Source organism: Chlamydotis macqueenii, chromosome 7 (assembly GCF_036417535.1).
Source record: "Chlamydotis macqueenii isolate bChlMac1 chromosome 7, bChlMac1.mat, whole genome shotgun sequence".
Lineage (NCBI taxonomy): Eukaryota > Metazoa > Chordata > Aves > Otidiformes > Otididae > Chlamydotis > Chlamydotis macqueenii.
Window position 1 is genome coordinate 29,911,951 of NC_141562.1, and position 19,603 is coordinate 29,931,553.

Below are 19,603 nucleotides of genomic sequence, written 5' to 3' on the forward strand. Positions count from 1 at the left end.
CTGTGTAAAGATTTAGATAAATTGTTTATATATTGCAGAATAAACGACATTTTTATTGAAAAAGAAGGAATATTTCTTAATATTTGTGAAAAATTTAGGTAAATTCATTCTTGCTTTAATTACCCTTTTGATTTAAATGTCTTGTCTTTAATTTTACTTGCCAGCTTGAGCAGATGGAACTTGAAGTTCGAGAGATCCCACCTCAAAGCCGAGGAATGTACAGCAGTCGAATGAGAAGCTACAAACAAGAAATGGGAAAACTTGAAGCTGATTTCGTGAGTTTTTAGCATATTACATAAGGAAGGCATCTATGAGAATTTAAAAAATGTAATAATGCAGTTATTCAGACAACTGAGAGGGTGTTTTTAACTAATGTGAGAGATGAGTTCTTTGTGTATCTTGCTGTATTCATGGACAGAGGAAAACCAAACTGGGCAAGACAAACTTTAATTTTTGTAGCAGTCTCATACCAATATTCAAGTTGCTAGTCTTCTGTCCCTTTGCCCTGTGTCTGAATTGTTTATGTGCCATTAAACATTGTGAACGTTCATGCTGTAGGCAAAATAGTTAGCTTTTAATGCTATTTCTCAAGGAATGACTGGTAGAACATCAGAATTAATACTTAAATTATAGTGTAAGTATACTCTGAGAGGAAAATAATGGTTCGTTTTAGACAGCTTGTAGTAATGTGGGCAGTAACATGAAAAGCAATATAATCTCCAATCCATGGAATTTTTGAATGTAGTTTATCTCATGCATTTCATTTCTTAGTCTCTCTGAATTCTTTTCCATTGCACTTAGATTCTTCTTGGCTTTTGTACAAATTGGTTATAAATACTGTGTTTTTCAAGTAATGGATGCAAGCTAATAAGATTCCCTTGTCTGGGCGCTTCTGCTACAGTTATTGGTCCTTTTTTTGTGACTAGGATTTGCTCTGAATAGATGTACATAGAGACAAAACTGCTTCCTCTAAAATCCTGAAAAGGTTCAAAGGGATTGCAAAGCGTAGGAAAATGCTATGTTAATTGGCAGCAACTCAGTTCCTCCAGGGCAGAGAAAAAGAAATAACTAGTGGCAATATTTTCCATTCACTGGAGAACTGTGAATTTTCTTGGGTTGCTGGCAACAGTTTATTCCTTCAGGGCAGTGGAGTCAATGTTTATACCTGCAGCCAGGAAATCCTGCTGACTGTCACTCCTCTGTACTTCTGCCAAGTTGAGAAGTCTTACAAAAATGTATTAGTTAGAAGATGGCTCCAATTTTGTCAAGTTTGAGGAATGTTAGGATAAAAAGACTTGCATCAAAATTTTCAGACAATCTCGTGCTGTTCCGTAGGAAGTGCGTATGGCATTACTGGCTAAACAGTGGCTTCCAAGAGAGAGCAATTTCTGGACCAGTAGTGAATGCTGTTTATCTTCTCAGATGTGAGAGAATTCACTTTCAGCATATATTCGTTGCTGGCCTATTTCTCTGTGTAGGCAAGAGGGTGGAATTGGTACTTCCATATTCCCAGGCAAGAGGGAATGGGAGGGTTCAGAACTGGGTGCTCTTTATGGAAGAGGAGAAATGAGCATGTGTGGAAGAAATACGTCAGAGCACTAGGAGTTACATGATTGAAAGAATGTAAGTTTGTGCTCAGAGTGAAGGAGGAAAAACAACATGAGAAAGAGGAAGGAACAGATCCTAAAAATGGGAAAAAAAACAACAGCCCGAAACCCAAGGATGGCATTCAGCAGCAAATCAAGGGAAGAAAGCGGAGTGAAGGATGGAGCAAAGTACTGAAAGGAAACAACAGATATGCTTGGAAAAATCTCAATTATATACTAAATAGTGTTGTTAGAACTAAATTCCCTACATAATTCCAGTTTCTAAGTACTAACGTTGTGCTAAGTTTGTATGTGAGCGTTTGAGAATCATTTTGGATTATTCTCCAGTCAATAGAAACTTGTTGGAAACGATGAAATGATTCAGTTGTGAGTTCAAAAAGGGAAGAGGAGGAAGGAAAGGAAATGTTATTTTGACTCTATAAGCTGCAGGGCTGCTGAAGGTAGAAAGTTGAGGCTATTTGCTGAAATGAAAGTGCTCTTGAGTGTTCTGCCTGAATATTGTCCTGAATGAGTTGTGACCTGTTTGACTATAAGCAAAGCATATAGAGTTTATCTAAGAGCTTTAGCAGGCCGTTAGGGAAAGCAGATCTAAGTACTTTTAAAATTAATTCAGTTTTATAGATGAAGGGAAATTCTTAACTGGGAATGATATTGGCAGTTTTAGGTTAGGATCAGCTTACAGGTTTGCTTCTCAAAGTTCTTGGCTCTTCCAAAAGGCACATAGATGTGAGCTTGCAAAGTTAAGTGGTATTCTTTATAAACAGAATTGGAATCTCAACTAAGTCTCAATGTATTTGGGTTGGCCTTTCCTCCTGTGCAAAGCAGTGTGTGCACTGAGGAGAGGACATTTCTCAATCGTCTTGAAGTGTGTGTTTAATTTTAAAGAAATAATCTCAGTGAACTGAATTGTAAAAATACATACCTCAGTATAGAGTCTTTTTCAGTAAGTTCTGTGTTTCAAACATGAAGTGAATGCAGAACTGGGACTCGTAGTTTTCTTTTATATTCATCATAATGAACACAAACTTTCATTTTGTGGTTCTTTACGTGCCTTATAGCATCTTGAAAATTTGCCCTCACCTGAGCAGTTATGGAAAACAGCAGGACAGCAACATATTTAAAAATTAGGAGAAGGAAATATGAAGGATGTCAACTGTCTGTAAGGATGGACAACGTTAGGGTTTATTTGTGATATGCAGTATCTAGTCTGTGAGTTTATCTGATCTTGGGCAATATGTGTAAAAATAACAAAACACTCGACTATCGTATTTACTATGTAGTAAATATTATTTACTATATACTGCAGCATCTTAATGAATATTTAGGTTTTTTTTCCTATCTACTTTACTGTGCCAGAAGTATATTCTGAAAAATACTGGTTTGAGCTTAGTTGAGCTGTACTTTGAAAAGTTACTCCAAACATGGCTTGTTCATCCCTAACTTTCTAATCAAATGGGAACGAGTTGCAAATAGGAGATTTATTTCCCCTCATTGCTAAGCCTTGTTATCTTGAGCCCTGCTGCCAGCTCGTTGTCAGTGCTCTGCAGTTCAGAGGCGTCTGTGGAGGCACCCGTGTCTGCCCCATGCACTGTATTGCACGCAGGGCGTTGGTAACACACTAGTTGCATTCAGTCATATCTGAGGAGAAAAAGCCACCATGCTCCATCTTGGCTGTCCCTCTTGGAGAGGCATAGTGGGAACGAAAAAGAGACTAGCTCAATTTTGTCATTAGAAGTACTCAGATAGTTTAGCACTATGAAAATTAACAGAGCACGTGTTGCATCTCAACTTAAGGCAGCAGTGGTTTCTGATGTGTGCCTCAGTGCTGTGCAGGCTTGCATGGGGAGCAGATGTGTGGGGAGAAGTATAAAAATAGGTCAAGCGTAAAGTGACACCTCTTTGCAAAAAAGCTGTGTACACCTCAAAAGGCTAAGTTTCAGGCTTGCTTACTGCGTGTGATAAACGTGTCAAAACAGAGTAAAACTGTTAAACCTTACGTTGTCCTTTTTAACTTGCAGATGTAAATCTTGGGTTCCTGATCTCATTTTCCATAGCATATAGCGGTAGTGCGTTTTTATAGCGGGGTTTCATTCCCGTGAGGTCCGGAAAGCTGCGGTCCTGTGGTCCCAAGCCTGCGGTGGCGCCTGCACGGGCGGGGCTGGCGGGGCTGCAGAGACGTGGCGATGGCTCTATCTGGTGGCCCCAGGTGGAGTTGCAAACCACGTACTTCAGCTTTCTGGGTTGATTAAGGTCTTGGGACCAGCTACTAAAGAGTTCCTGAAATTTAAAACAATCTTCCTAAGAGCAGCCTTTTTTTTTTCCTGCGCCTACCTGTGCACCATTATGTGTTTAAGCTTTTGAATATTTTTTTTTCCGACTGTTTCAGATATAGAATGTCCATGGTGACTGCCTGCGTGAAGTAAGTTCTGAATGCAAAAAAAAGCCTCATATTTTATTGTAGTCTTAAAAATTCATGGACTATAGATATTGTTTGTTTTTTCAAATAAAGCATTTTTTTTTTGTTAATTGTTACTTGAAAATAGCCAGTGATCTTTAAACAGTGGGGATATGCAGTGGTAAAAGGCTTTCCAGATTTTGTAAAAATACTTTGACCTGAATCTGTCCCAGTTCATGTGAAACTGTAACTATATAAACTTAACAATTGTGGTTATCTGGTAGCATTAGTATTCACCCCAAGGGTTCCATGTTCCAGCTCAATGTCAGGGTACCGTAAAAAAGTAATAAAAAAAAAAAAGGCAGGCAAGCATTTTCCTGAAAAGCTTATAGCTGAAGTATGAGGCATTCAAATAGATGGGGATATATAAAAACAGTAATATTCCTATTATAAAAATTAGTACTACACAATCAGTGCTGAAATTGAGATGAGTGTATTTAACAAGAAAAATAGCCATGAAATAAAAGTGGAGGCATGGGAACTGTTCCTATTCTGTGTTACGGCAGCACAGAGGCAAATTTTACAGGTAGCGTTTGTTATCAATCCAAAAGACAGTACTCATTCATTTTAAAGACTCAGAATTGGTACTTATTTTGGTTATTCTGATCTTCTACTTAAAAGCAAGGGGAAAAAAAAAAGGGGGAAGCCCTAGATATATAGACAGATACATTGTACAAAGCTTGACTAAACTTTGAAATTTTTGGCATTTAACAGTACCTTCAGTTCGTCAATAGTGAAGAAATATATTCACACCTCATACCTGCTACAGGTTGTGTTTAAGATGATTGTTAAAATGGCAACTACTGTGAAACTTTAAAAACATTTAAGGAGATAAACAATGGAATTTCATTTGATAAACTTAGTTCATTTGTGTGACTCTGAAGGACCACCTGTGTCCAGAAGTTCACCTGAACAACTGCTGCAGCTGTGTCAGTAATATCCTGGCTGCTTTTTGCAAATATTGCCACCCTTATTTCAGGTTCAGTCACCTACCCAGAGAAGTATTTGTATGGCTATAAGCTTACTGAATGACATGGGTCAAATGACAAATTAGTGGCCTGTATCTTTATGGCCAGAGTCTTCTGTAGCTTTCCAGCTTGAGCTAAAAGTGCAGAGACCCGACTGTTGCAGCTGGATTATTTTGATGTATAAAGCAAAGCACTATTGCTTTGTAGTTACAAAATCGTAAACTGCGTGTGTGACAGATGTGTCTGTTTTTGTAGCTGTATCCTGATGACGTTATTGAAAACAGGGAACCCACCATGTGTACACATGATGTGTGATTGTGCACTCTGCACGGGCAGGCGCGCATGCCTGTAGTGAAAATCTGATCTTGTTGATAAATTTAAAACTTTTTATATCAGATTAGTTTTTGCCCTGTTAGTAGCACAGCAATTTTGAACACGGCTGTGGAGGGTTTGTTTTAATGCACACGAGATTGAACTGCTTATGTTTTGGAAGAACAAATTTGAAATATCTGACCATTTACTTTGACAATCTAATTTTGAGAAAGCATTTTGGGAACAAAAGTTCCTTCACTGTGCCATTTTTATAGATACTGTCAACTTCTTGAGATAAGTAATCCGTCCTCTACACTGTACTCAAACTGCTGTATACAAAGACACTGTTTTTTTTTTTGTCTCTTTATTTTCTAATATCTTCTGGTATGATATTTATCTGCTTGGCTGCTGCTGAACCTTAGGCCAACTTCTTTTCTATAGAGGAAAATTCCACATTGCCTTCAGTTTGCTTTTACTTACGTCCCCACCTTGATGGGTTTGTGGTGGAAGAACGTGGAGGCATTTGACATTTTACAAGGACTTTATTTGTAATACTGCTATTTTAAATGGGGAAAAAGTAACATTCAAGGCCTAAGCTGAGTTTTTGATGAAATATTAAGAGATGGTATAATTGAGATCCCTTGTAGAAAACTTACCCTAATTTATCTACATCCTAAGAATTATTTTTTTTATATAGTTTTGTGTGGAAGTATGGAGAAGGAAGGAAATTTATTTCACCATGGAATTTACTAGTGATGACATGCTTTTCCTTAGAGGAAAGTGTGAAAGATGGGACTTAACATGCTTAATTTGTAATTAACCTAGGGGGTTATGATCATCTTAACTGAGATTCCTGAGAGGCTGGACCGGTGAAGCACACCTTACATCCTGGGTTTTATAATTCTGTAGGTATTGCTTACAAAGAATCCTCCTATGCTTGACCAGTAAGATGCATCTCATAACACAGTGTAGGAGGCGATAATAAGCTGGGTAAGGACAATCAAGCAGTAAATTTTTAAAGTCAGTAAAATTAATTCATTAACTAGATTCTTCTCTCAACCAGCTTCACCTTGATACTCTTGGGAAATTCTGTGTGTCTCTCTTTCCAGAGATGTTGCTTATCTGTTAACACGTGGGGATAAAACTGGTGAGTTTTGGTGTGTGCTGTTTGTCCTTCAGCAAGTCAGTGGCTGTGGAGATGATGCACGTGATTTTAAGAAAAACCAGTTTGTGGAGCACTGGACTTGGCTGAGTGATTACAAATAAAGGTGCTTTCAGGAAGTGATTTGGTGAGCTTGATAATTCTTTTGTCTGGCTGGGGGCTATGAATGAAAGACACTGACTCATACAGTGCACTGTAAGCATTCTTGCTCTTTCCTTTCTCCCTTCACACACAAAATGTTTCTGTATTAAATGAAGCTGAAAAGTGGTCTATGGCAGAATGAAATCCTTCTGTAAAATATGTTTTAAGGTATGTTGTATAAATACAGCAGGACATCAGCTCTGCCTTTGTCACTAAATATGCTTTCTCACCTGGACGTCCTTAGACATGTCTGGATGCCAGCCCTCATCAGCCTTTCCCAAGTAGAAAACTATAATTACATGTTTACCATGTAATTTGTTCTTGCATTACAACTTTTGCTTCTCAAAGTAGTAGAATTAAATCTGTTTGCTGTTCTTCCTGGCAGATAGTGGAAGAAGCAAGGTCTGCTCAAAATTACTTCTAGCCAGCTGGTGAGTAAAGTGACTTCATATACAGAAGGTGACTGCTGGTTTTCGGGGGTCAGAAGGAGGAAAGCTTTACTGTTTCCCACTTTCTCAGTGATTTCTTATTTTAGTCAAGTGATACTCCCCTACCTGTCACGCAAAAAGAAGCAAGCTGTCATTGTCCTACTTTTGATAGCAGCAGTAATAAAGGTTCTGCAGTTGGAACAGAGGTGTGGGATGCGATGACGGATAAAGCAGAACAGAGCGTATCTCACTCTCCCTTCGTTGTATTGCTCACCTGCACTCATATAAGTAGAAGTTTGATTTTATTTATATAATGAGTTAGAATTGTAAAGATGTAAAGGAAAACCAGCAGACAAACTGAGCAAAAAACGCCATCGTTTTAACATGCCTGCTTTTCAGACTAGAACTGCGCTCTCAAGTTCCTTAACATGTTATTACTCTTTTTTTTTTTTTTTTTTTTTTCCCCAGCTACAGCGAGGCTAATTTGTGTTTGACTGCAAAATAGGGAGAGACGTGTGCTACTGATAAAGGAAAAAAATTGAGAGAAGGTACCGGTTTGACACTGGAAGGATTAATTATAGCTTTTTTTTCAGATTTCTTGATTTGTTTGTTTAGGAAATGACACTAGATGGCACTGTTTGTTTGCAAAGCAAGTCTTTTTTTTTTTTTTTTTCTTTCTTTCCACCCACCCCCTTCTTTTTTTTTTTTTTTTCCTTTTCTTTTTTTTCTTTTTTTTTGCTTTGGTAGTAACTGAAATTACTGTTTCATGAATAAAATATTTCTGGTGGGATTTGCATTTCTATATTGGCTGAAGATAGTGTGTTGAATGTTTTATTAACCAGCCCAGTGCAACTGTCAGCCTATTAAAGAGATCCAATGGACCCTGTTTAGCTAAATAAACTAAATAAATCCAATTCGTCAAATTGTGTTCCTGGCTGTTTATTTTCCATTCTTTTGATGTACAGTTTATTTTAAGTTAAAGCCACATAGTTTTTAAAATTAATGTGGAAATAGAATTTAGTGTTTGAAACATGAGGAGACTAATTGCCGTGGTCAAAAATAGCTTTCCTTTATGGTGAAGTTGCTGTCTGGTAAATGGTGAACTCTAGTAGTGACTGATCAACTGTCCCGTGTCAAAAAATTAGTTTGGGAAATGACGAGTTAATGGCTTTTTTTTTTTTTTTTGCCAGCTTGCTGGATTCTGTTGCTTTCATGAAATGAAACTTGAAATACAAGCACTGCTCTTAAAAGTAGCTATTTCTACCCACCTTTAAGAGGTTTGTGCTTCATCTTGATATTTTCTCAATCAGAATTCAAGGGGAAATTTTTATATGATCGTTACATATTTAAATGCTTGTTGAAATTCACATTGCATCATAGGCAAATATTAGAGTGTAAAAAAATCTCTTTGCGTAACTGAATGTATTGTGTGTCTGGTTGTCAAACATTACAAATAGTAGCATACATTATATTCTGTTAGTACAAATAATATTTTAGTTAGTTTGTTTTTCTTACTGAAAACCTTTGCCATAGAACAGCAGGAGACAGGCTAGAAATTTATGGTAATGTTACTGGCATAGTAAAAATTCTTCTGTGCCAGTTAAAAATTCCTTTAAATACAAATATATTCTAGATTTGTTAATAAGCAAAATGAAGAAACAGAGATGAATGTATTCCATCTTCTTGCTGATGCTTTCCATACTGCTGCTCTAGTGATGTTACGTGTTAACATTTGTGTGTTTTACAAGAATATGAAGCTGCCAAGTAATTTGTTTTGCGTAGTTTTATTTTTATAATCTCATATTTCCAAAAGTGGAGTGCTGAAATTTAGTGCAATAGAAATGCAGTTCAACTGAATTCCGTTTTTGGCTTTTCTCTCAAGAACTCTACTATAATGGATTAAAAAATCTTTATGAAGAGCTAACATGTTAGTATGGATTTGACAGTGTCAGGGATTCTAAGGAAGGTCATTTAATCAACTCATTCCGTCTTCTTTTCTTTCAAATTATGGCTTAATTGAACCGAAATTGGGAATTTTGGTGCTACCCCTCCCCCAGACTGTAACCCAAGAACAAAGTAGGTATTTATGCAAATGTTTTCAGTATTGTATAGAATGCTGTTTCCTTGTGTAGGTAGATTTTTATTTGTTCTGCAAAATATTATACTTCTCAATTATTTACAGTTTTAATGTTTACAGTTTGCAGATATTTTGAAATGGTATTTAATAACTAAGGCACAAAATGTTAGCCTGTCTTCTCTCTAATAAAACCTTCCCATTTTGTGCTCTAAGCTGGTTCTTTTTAACATACCAGTGTTATGTTAACATGAACATTATACTGTATTATTATGTTATATTACATTATATTATATATACACACGTTAACATAACATTAACAGAGAAGTAACTTTATGGCACTGACTCTAGTGCAGGTAAGAGGAGATGGGCTTTTACAGTAGTGGAGATGTCTTGTTTCTGACGTAAGACTTGGTGTGGAAGGAACATAAAGCAAAAGATGCAGCTGGAAATGTACTGGAATGGTTGTTGAGGGTTTTTTTTTTTCTTCTTATAATGTTCTTTACTATATGAAACATATGGAAAAAATGTGAATATCTCTCTTTTTTTTTTTTTGTTTGGTTACTTTTTGTTTGCATTCTGCAATCATTTAGTAGTCAGTCCCAAGTACCGTCGGCTTCCCTTAAAGCTGCTGTACAAACCACCACAAAAAGTGGTCCTTGGCCACAAAGTCTGTTTAAACTTGGTGTTAGTGCTCAGCTGGGGAGGAAATCACTGCAAAGGCTAGAGGATCTGTAAGTTATACATTTGACCATTTAATGCTTGTATACCTTTATAATAAGTGGATCAAATACAACAACTTCCTTACTTTTCATCCATTTTTTCTAAACTGCCTTTGGGGTGCTAGTGCTAGGAAAATAAGCCTTTTCCAATATTTAACAAATACTACAGAGGTTTTGCTCATAAAAGAGCTGATCAATGAAATTTAGAGTAGAAATATAAAGAACAGATAGTGAAAAGGAATATCACAGGTGGCTTCTGGGATCGGTCGTGCAACAGAGTCATTTTCCCTGCTACAGTGACATTTAACCATTTCTGATGGGTTTAACAAAAAATGATTTTTACTCACTAAATATTTGGTGCCTGGTGCATAAGAAAAAGAAATTTGGGAGTGTGTGTCTAGGCTGTGCATGTTTCCCATTGACTGACATTTGTACTTACTTTCTGAATCCCCACAACCTTCCAACATGTGCTTCGGTGCTGGGTTTTTTTTTTATTTTCAGAGAAGTTAAGACTAGAAAGAATAAGAGTAGTGTTTGCCACCTTACCCTCCTGGTCAGTGTGGAAATATGTTAGGCTTTTGGAAAACACTGAATTAGAATAGATGACTTTCTACCTGTACACTAAAGGCTCAAACGTGAATTCTGGCAAGTCAAAGGAAAGGCTCGTTTTGTGTTTAGTGAGTCTTGGCTTGGACCTTAGATAGAAAATGCCTCTGCATTATGAAGATAGCACCTTCCTTTCCGCTGATTCGTGAGTAGAGGCTTTTGAGCCATTATTACATCTAACTTGAAGCTTTGCTAAGGCATATAACCAACCAGGAAAAAAGTGGTATTTAATATTTGATTTAAGAGAGAATAATAGCATTAATACCAAACCGAATTATCTTATTTCAGAATTTGAAAAGTAGCTTATTAAATCTATAATGATGCTTGGTATTTTGAGACATAAAACTGCAAGAATTTTGACACAGGGATCTCTAATTTGTAGACTACCTAGCACAGAACCGTTTCTCATCTGTGAGTACAGTGTTTTGGCACTGTGATAGTGAGTATTAAATACAGACAACTGTGCAAAGAACCGAGTTGCTATGTTGATGTGTTTCTTGTGATTATTATTCTTTGTTTTGTTTAAGAAATATTGATTTGTTTCAGTATTATGGATTGTTCCGTTAGCAACTGTCTTTGAAACTAGAGGTTTTGTATAATTTTTAGCATCCTTAAAAAAGACTGAGAACTATTTATCTAGGATTCATGTAGTTGGGGGTAAAACTAATAATACTAAGAAGGAGAGTTTACTATAGTTCTAGAATTTTTTTAATTAAAACAATGTTTGATTTGTAATGACTATGTTTTTGTATTGTTTTGTAATTCAATGTTATGAATACCCCTAAGTGACCATGTGGTTTCCTCTTCCTTCTGCACAGTCTTCAGGAGAAATCAGACTCTGTGGTTCAGTTCTGTAAGCTTCCCACAAAGTTACTTCAGTCAACTAAATCAAGGTAAAAAGTTACAGAAAGGTCAGGATTAAGTTAGGAGTTCCTAACCTGAATTGCTTTCCCAGCCTTTTTAAGCCCTTAGTGCTCCTTTTGTGTTTTCCTCACCTTCTGTCATGTTGTCCTCCTGTTAGATCTTTATTTCAGTTGAAGGCACCTGGGCTGCATCTTTGTCCTGACCCATACCTCGAGTCAGTTTCAAACATGTTATCAAGGTCCCCTTTTTCCATTCATGAGCTACATGTCCAGCATTCAGCAATGCAGATTGGTGGCTCAGCACTTGTTCTCTGTAGAGATCTTGATTTAATATTCATGAATTTTAGAATGAGCATAAGGAAAATTTGCTCATCTCTCTCCCCCTTTTCACTTTTCTTTTTCCACTTCTCTTTCTGGGACAAACTGTAAAAGTTTTCACTTTTAGTTTGTACCTAACAAATACTGTGTTGCTAAGGTCATTCGCTGAGTTCCCTTCTCTCGTAATGTAGGACCAGTTTGCAAGCCATTTATATGTTTTAAAAAATGCCTTAGCTGAGGACTTTTCTCCCACCTGGAGCTTCACGTACAGTGGTGGTGTTTGGTTTGGCAGTACAGTGATTTTGAAGTGAATCCCTCCGTTTTCCTCACTTACTGCACGTGAGTCTAAATAGGATTGCTTTTTAAGGAAAATGAACCAGAAGCTCCATTTCAGATATGCACCAAACACAGAAATAAGGGTCTGAACCAAAGATGGGTGTTTCAGACAGCTTTGAGCCATATTGAAGTGAGGATGTTTGGTCTAAGAACTGGGCTAAATCTATTCTGTGATAAAACCTGAAATCATGTACACTGTAGAAACAATAGTGGAATAGCTCCAAGATGCTAACTGTTTTGATGTAGTTCAATGCGTCCATTTAGAGCAAGATTGTCTTTTGAGGTCCTTCCTTCCTTTGTGGAAGATTTGAGCCCTTTGGAAATTTCCATTCCCCTTCTCATACCGTATTTCAAAGAAAGGAAACCAGGGTGCGTGCTTCAATAGCCTGAAATCTGGTTATTGGTAAATTTGGACTACTTTCATTTTTGGAAATTGTCTTTTCATTGAGATTGATGTAAAGATCACTTATGGTGTGAATTCTTTCACCTGCTTGTCATTTGAACAGAAAAGCAGAGCATCTGGTTTTCCATCATGTCCAATGCACTTTCAAGGTTTTCAACATCAAGTTTCTAATATCAGCAAAGGATTAGTGACTGATACTTAGATATTCCGTATCTGGGTACACACTGTACTCATTACATTTGTGAGTTTGATGCAAAAGTGACATGAATTAGTAGAATTCTTGTTATCTAAGCAACAGGAAATCCAAATCAGGTCTTAAAGGGCACGTTCAGCATGTCTAAGATGTATTCTAAGGTCACTTAGGTGTATTCTAAGATCACTATCCTTATCCCTGCCAAGTCAGTTTTACAGAATAGTTAAGGGGTTGTGGCATGCAATACTTCTTAATGTCCATAGTATCAAATCCTAGTGTCAGCTTGGTTGTATAATAATACATTTTTTTTTCCGTGTCTTATGCTGAGGTGTAGAGTGGGACTGGCTGAAGAAAAGAAAAGCCTCTTCCAGCAAGGAGAGATCCAGTCGGTGAACAGTCCGTTCTCTACTACCCGCTGCCTTTAAACTCTTCTGTGCTTCTGGATGTAATTTGGCCTGGGTTTGTGTCGTAGTTCAGCCCCGATCGGACCAGACTACGCAGTCTCTCTCTCACTCCCCTGCTTGGGCAGGAGTGTTTGAACTAATCTATACAATGGAGTTTATCCTTGCATTCAGATAAATAAGGTAATTTTTGTCTCTGTAGAGCAAGGTGTTGCAATCTGGCTGGAACGACTCACTGATGAGGTGTTTGGCTCTGCAGTGGTGGAAGGGATGAAATTCTTGAAATGATGCTGTGCTGCCTTCTATTGTGTTTTTGGGGGAGGTATCTAGAAAGGAGTGAGAATAGGTTGTTCTCCTGACATTATAAATTAAGAAGGTGGGCCTGTGATAGTAGCATTCCTCTTGAGGGAATTAAACCAAGCACCTTCTGTAGAAAGTGGAAACAAATGTGTTGCTTTGCTCAACTTCAGAGTTGTATTCAAAGTTTCTTTTGCCTTATGTTTTAACTGTTATACAGGCTTAGTATATTTTAGATCAGAAGAAGAAATCTTTGGTGTGTGTTTAAATACAGGTGAACAAATTTGTGTGTTTGTGTGGGTTTTTTTTTTAACGTTAAACAAAGCCCTTTCCTCTGTCCAAAACAGTCAAAATGGAATTCAAATCCTCCAAGAATTATAGTCTGTCTGTAAACTTCACTGTTGGACACATCACTTCAAAAATAGCCATATGAAGAAAAATGTGTGATGCACTTATTGACAGAGAAAAGCCAATAAATCCAATTTGATTCAGGAAGCTGAGAAATATTTTAATAACTTTTTGACATTTTCCTGTAGTCCTTATTTACCTTATCAATAGTTATGGTGACATATGATTGTCAACTTTTTATATTAAACCAAACTAATAAATTAAACATGTTGTGTTTATACCTGATGAAAGCTGACGTTTTGGAAAGGTGTTAAAATATACTGACAGGTCTTGTTCATAAACTCCTTTGGTATAAATATGTAGATGACATCTTTAGATATTGTTTGTACATAGGCTGATAGGCAGGAAACGTTGACAACGTAACAAATGCAAATGTCAACCCCACAATTTAACCTTTCTGTGTAGGAAAAGATGTTAGTTTTAAGTTACATGTATCTTTTAACTTTATTTTCAAAGTTTTTTTTTGAGCCTGTTATCATTGCTGTTTCATGTGCCAGTGAAAGTAACGCTGCAATAAGAAAGATTTGCACTTAAGAGCTTTTCTCTGTGGTGTTCCTACTTAAATGACTACAGCTGAGAGGGTGTTTTTTCTCCTAATTCTTTTTATTTTTCATGTTTTCTTATTACCTTCTGAATATTTCTGCAATATCACCTGTTCATTCCTGACTTGTCAATGGTTCAGGGCTTGTAAGTGTGACTCAAGGGCAGTAAACCAGTAAAACTATTTTGAAAATGTTAGAGCAGTTTATTGTAACAACAGACATCGGCCTTGGCTTTAACCCGGATCAGGGTTGCTTCATATGCAGGGTATTTCTGACTTGACCCTGCTCTCCTGCATGGTGACGTAAATCCACTATGTGTTATCTGCTTGACTTTTTTCTGCATCCTCCGCAATCTGTGGTTAATATAAAATCTTGCAAAAGTTATGTCCAGTTTCGGGTGCTCAGGGCCCTGAGGGCACCAATAGCCCTTAATGGCCCTGAGCAGCTTCCCCCACCCGCCCAGGGCCCCATTTCAGGGCCGTTGGTCCCTGCCCCAGGGATGCCGTGGAATGCTGCTCTCCAGCATCCCATGTTCCTGCCTGGCCGCGGTCCTCCATGAGCTGAGTGCTGATAAGATGCTGGCCTGAACTTGCCGGTGTTGGGAGCTGAGCAGATGTCCCAAGGGACCTGTAAGTTCCCTGTCCTCAGTCTTTCTGACTTTAAAACTACTTGATCCAGTCTGCTCAAGTAACGCTTTTCTATCGCACACTTAGGCACATCTGCCTGTGGCCTAATGCCTGGGGAACAATGCAGCGTCTTTTCTGTACCAGCATGGGGACTGCTGGTGGGATTTCGTAGTGCTGATTTAGAGCATGCAGTGAAATATCGAGTAACTTGCACTGCTTTCAGAATGGGAATGCCCATTTTGATCCTGATAGCTGTGAGCAGAGTTCCCATTGAAGCCTGTAGCCGATCTGAGTTATGTCTCTCAATGTCCCACTTTAATCTTGTGAGGGGCTTTAAGAAAAAAAACTTCCTGCACTTTCATGCTATCCTCTTTCTGTCACCCAGGCTTTTTGCTCTGTCTTTTGGTGACCAGCTTTACAACCAAGGTGAACTTTTCCATCATGTTCTTGCTGCTGCTTCAGGCAGGTCTTCCTCTATCACTGCTGAAAGTGCACTGGTAGATTAGAAATGCATTGGTAGGTATGTCATGATGTTCCACACAACACTCAGGTTGGAATCTTGAAGAACAAGGGAATGATTTGAGTATTGACTCTACAATAACTAAGGATGTGTCTGTGAATCTCATCAAGGAGAGTCCACTCTTTCCTCATATCTCATCAAATGTGCTGTACGCTGTGTGTTGGATGGAGAGGTTAAGCAGAAGTTTGGGAAGGGGAGGTTGGTGTTAGTTGGTATGTGATGCTGGACTGTTGGAGTTAAAGCTGTTGCTGTTTTGGCAGGAACTAAAATTTGCTAAATTTTAGTAGTGGTAGAGGAAGTTACCACTGGTTTTGTTGTCTTTCCATTGTAAATAAGTTAAAGGATGTCCATGGCCACAACTGGACCTCTGTTATAAATAAAACTGAAAATGTACCAATGGTTTCGGTGTTCCCAAAGTTCCTACAGAGGTAGTTAATGAAAGTCGAAGAAATGGGAGGTTGGTGCAGGCATATAAAATTTAATAGTTTTGGAAGGCTTCAGGTGTATTAAAAATAACTCTTTTCCAGAATAATTAACTACTTTAACTTGGTATTGAATCATTCAGCCAATTAGCGCAGTCCTGTTTTGTGTTGTGGAAACGTTGGTAGCACATTAATGAACGCCAGCCTTTTGAGCAGAGATGATTCTGCAGTTAGACTGACTTATATATTATGTATTACTTAAAGGCAGCTCTCAAGAGCATTTTTCAGCTGTATATTGTTTTCTTTCTGTTAGCTAGATGGACAAATTTGGGATGCACATCTGTGATACTGGGTAATTGATAGAAAACCTTCTGTCCAAAGAATACCAAAGGTGTACTTTACTTTGCAACAATCCTGTTCTATGAGATGGTTGCATTGACTTTTTGAAACAGTTGGAGAAAATTTATAAGACCTAATGTAAATGAAACTGTTACGTTTGATACTTACCGTATGTTACCTCCCTGTGATACCAAGCAGTTCCCAGTCATGCAGTAAGCATGTTTTGCATGGTTCTTATTCCAAATCTTTCCCTGGGGAAATCACTGGAAGTTGTGGGACAAAGCTCTTTCATGTACTGTTTAACCACCATTGACTTAGTTTCCTGAGTTATCTAACTAGGTGGCTTCATTTAATCCACTTCCTTTACACAGACTATAAATTGCTGCTTTGTATCAGTAGAATTGACCATTTTTTTTTTCTGAAAAAACCCCAACCTTTCATTTCTAAAGCATGATTTGGAAATGTAGTTTTAAGATTCCCAATAACTCTGGCAGGGCCTGGGCAGCATAGCTGCAGTGTGCTTTTGGAAATTACCATTAATTAGCAATCTGGTTCTTTAGCTTTATTTAGCGGCTTTTGTGCTCAGTGTAATACCAGCTCTCGTTTTCTTCCCCTAGGTTTTTTGTTGTTGTGCATTTCCTGCTTACAGAATGTTTGTTTAAGTAGATATAACTGTGGTGAATTTCCTGGAAGTTACTCATTGGGGAAATTGAAATGAAATTTTAAAATATCATTAGGAATGCAAACAATAAATTCTTTCATTTGCTGTAGGCGTCTTTAGGTTGGAATGACTAGAAAAGGTTCTGGTTAATTAGAAGTAATTTGTTAGAAACCTGAATCCTTTTTTTTTTATTTCCTAGATTAAAACTCAGTTCCCAGCTGGATGCTTATAAGTGCAGGAAATGTAATTGTGAGATGATTAATTGCGAAAAGATGGATAATTGGAGTTCACATGATATGTCAAATATTGCTAAACCGAAAGGTTTGCTGCATGTTGAAAGAGATTGGCTGAAATATATGTTGTTGAATATTGAGCAAGGAGTGTTTTTAGAGATTAATAATCACAGATTGCTGCAAAAGGACTGGGCAGAGCTTGGCTGTAAAGACCTAACCCCTCCTAGCCCTTTTCTATTACTTCAGGTTTTAATTAGCGTGATTTTGGTTTTGTCCTTTTCCCTTTATTGCTGTTGTGTGAATTGGAGATTAGGAAGCGCAGTAAACATCGTACATCTCACGCCAGTGCTTAGAGACAAAGGTATCTCCTCCTCTCCACTCCGAAGCGCTCAGCCTACTGTGGGGTAACAGCTGAACAGTCCTAGTGGGCTTGTGAATTTGAGTCTCTCGTTATTCCCTCTCCAGCATCTTACCTCACAATCAGCATGGTTTTTTTTTCCTCTAGATTTTTTTTTTAATGTTTGTAAAATTTGTTTTGAGTCCCTTTTTGCATTTCTTAGCTGTACTGTAATAATAATTTAAAAGGTGATACATACAGTATAAACTGCATCAGTGGCATTTTGTTTTCATTATCCTTCATAGATGTTTAGCAAAACAGTGCCTGGTGTTTCAAATTACTTCTGCTTTACTTTAAAATGGGAACTTATGTTTGAATAGCCTATTGTTCTGTTAGCTACTACAATGCGCTTCTAACCACAGAGTGTTATTACAGTCGCTGTATTTTGGGTTCATATAAAGTATTTGTTCCCCCCCTGCCCCTAACCTATAAGCTTCATGTCTCAATAAGGAGTTTCTAACCCTTGGAAATACTGCTTTACAAATTCAGCTAATGACCCAAATACATACAGCTTGTTTGTTGTGTATGAGTTGTATTAAAATAACGTACTGTATGTGTATTGTCATTAATGATATGCTCATTTTGATAATGGAGCTGCAGTCTCTTAGTATGTAGTCCTTGGGGAGATGCTGCATTTTTTTAACTAAGTATTGTTCTGGCTCCTTTCCTTGATTGGCCCAGAAATAGCAATCAGCTGGGGAGCAGGATGACATGCCTCTTAGCGATCCCTTTTATCTTTGAGATGAGTATCAACATTGTATGCTTCCTAATGGAAGTGTAATTTAATGAAATCTATTGGGTAAACATACTTCAGATGTTCAAAGGAGGTGACAAAATTTTTGCTGGCAGCCAGGACCTGGCTGGTTTCCAGCTTGCCTTTAGCTGCTATGCATATAGCATTGAGAGAGGCACTTAAAATAGGAACACAAAGTATTGTTTCTATTGTGTTTTGGGCTGTGGATTTTTTTTTTTTTTTTTTACCCCTGTTTTATTTTTCTTAATTTTATTTTTGTGGTATTTGTACTAGTGCCCTCTGACTTGTAGGCATTCCTGGTGAAATGCTGCGTGAGGTCAGGTTTCCCCTCTCCCCGCAAAGCGTAGATGACAGTGTTAACCTCGGGGGAGATGGCTGGCACAGAACGTGCTGTGTGTTGGGGAAGGGGTGTGTGTGGGGGCGAGTAATTGAGACTGTTAGCCAGTAGCTCTGTGAAAGAGTAAGTTTCTCTGTAGACTGATAGAATTAAACATCGTATTTTAAAGATTGTGGCAGAGCACTTTTGTTTTATCAATAGTAATTGCTGATGCAGAACTGTCCTTTATTAGGTTTTATAACAGATGGCTGGGAGTGGAAGGAAAGCTGCTCAGACTTCCACCTCCTCAGCTAGAAACAAGATTGCTAAAAGGAGACAGTTGTCCCTCTTACCGTTGTTCCCTCCTCATTACGGAGCCCAGTGGTCCCATGCCACTTTATGGTAGCAGGCTTGGCAGAAGGACTGGAAGATCCTATCAGCAATGTTGTCCCTTTAAGTGGCTGTTTAACTAGGCAGCCGATGGATCTTTGCTCAGATCCTGATGGTCTGGTAAACTGTAGGAAGGTGTTTGAGAAGAAATACCTTAGCATTTAGAGCATGTAATCAATGCGTCTTTGAAACACGGGTTTTTCTTCTTTATGTGTGAATTCTCGGGTGGATAGTTTTTATTTGGAGACTTCCACAGTGGCCAGAATTGGCGGATGAAGAATGTGCCCAGAAAAAGAAAAGTGTGTCATCTGCCTTTTGCTCTTCTTTCAGGTGTTGGTGGCTAAATCACAGCTTTTCATTGTGGCTCACTTCATTTCCTGCTTGATCCCGTACAGAAGTCTCGTTCCCAAGCTTACGTTGTCACTGTCCTATGAATATATGACATGATTTACTTGATCATTGTGGTTTTACTGTGGTAATAAGTGAGTTCTTTGGACTGGAGAAAGTCGTGGTCTGCCAACAGGGAGCTTGTTCCAAATGTTCCAACTTTGGGTACAAAGGCAAGGGTTAAACAACTGACTCTTTTTGTAGTGTTGCTAAGCTTGTGTTCCATGTGAGGACAGTAGCTAAGGATCAAAATGAAATACAATGTAAAATGAAGTGAAACATACTGCTTGTTTACAAACAATGGAACAAAATGTGAAAGATT

General features: G+C 37.9%; 1 protein-coding gene across 6 annotated transcripts in view; it reads left to right on the plus strand.

The window, feature by feature from the left end:
* The window catches only part of VTI1A (vesicle transport through interaction with t-SNAREs 1A), a 274,091-nt gene that overhangs the window by 12,896 nt on the left and 241,592 nt on the right, over positions 1-19,603 (plus strand). For all 6 annotated transcript variants that reach the window (XM_086751751.1, XM_086751752.1, XM_086751755.1 and 3 more), the window contains exon 3: positions 165-275. In XM_086751751.1, coding sequence (XP_086607877.1) covers positions 165-275 — 111 coding nt within the window. The remainder of the gene's footprint in view (positions 1-164; positions 276-19,603) is intronic.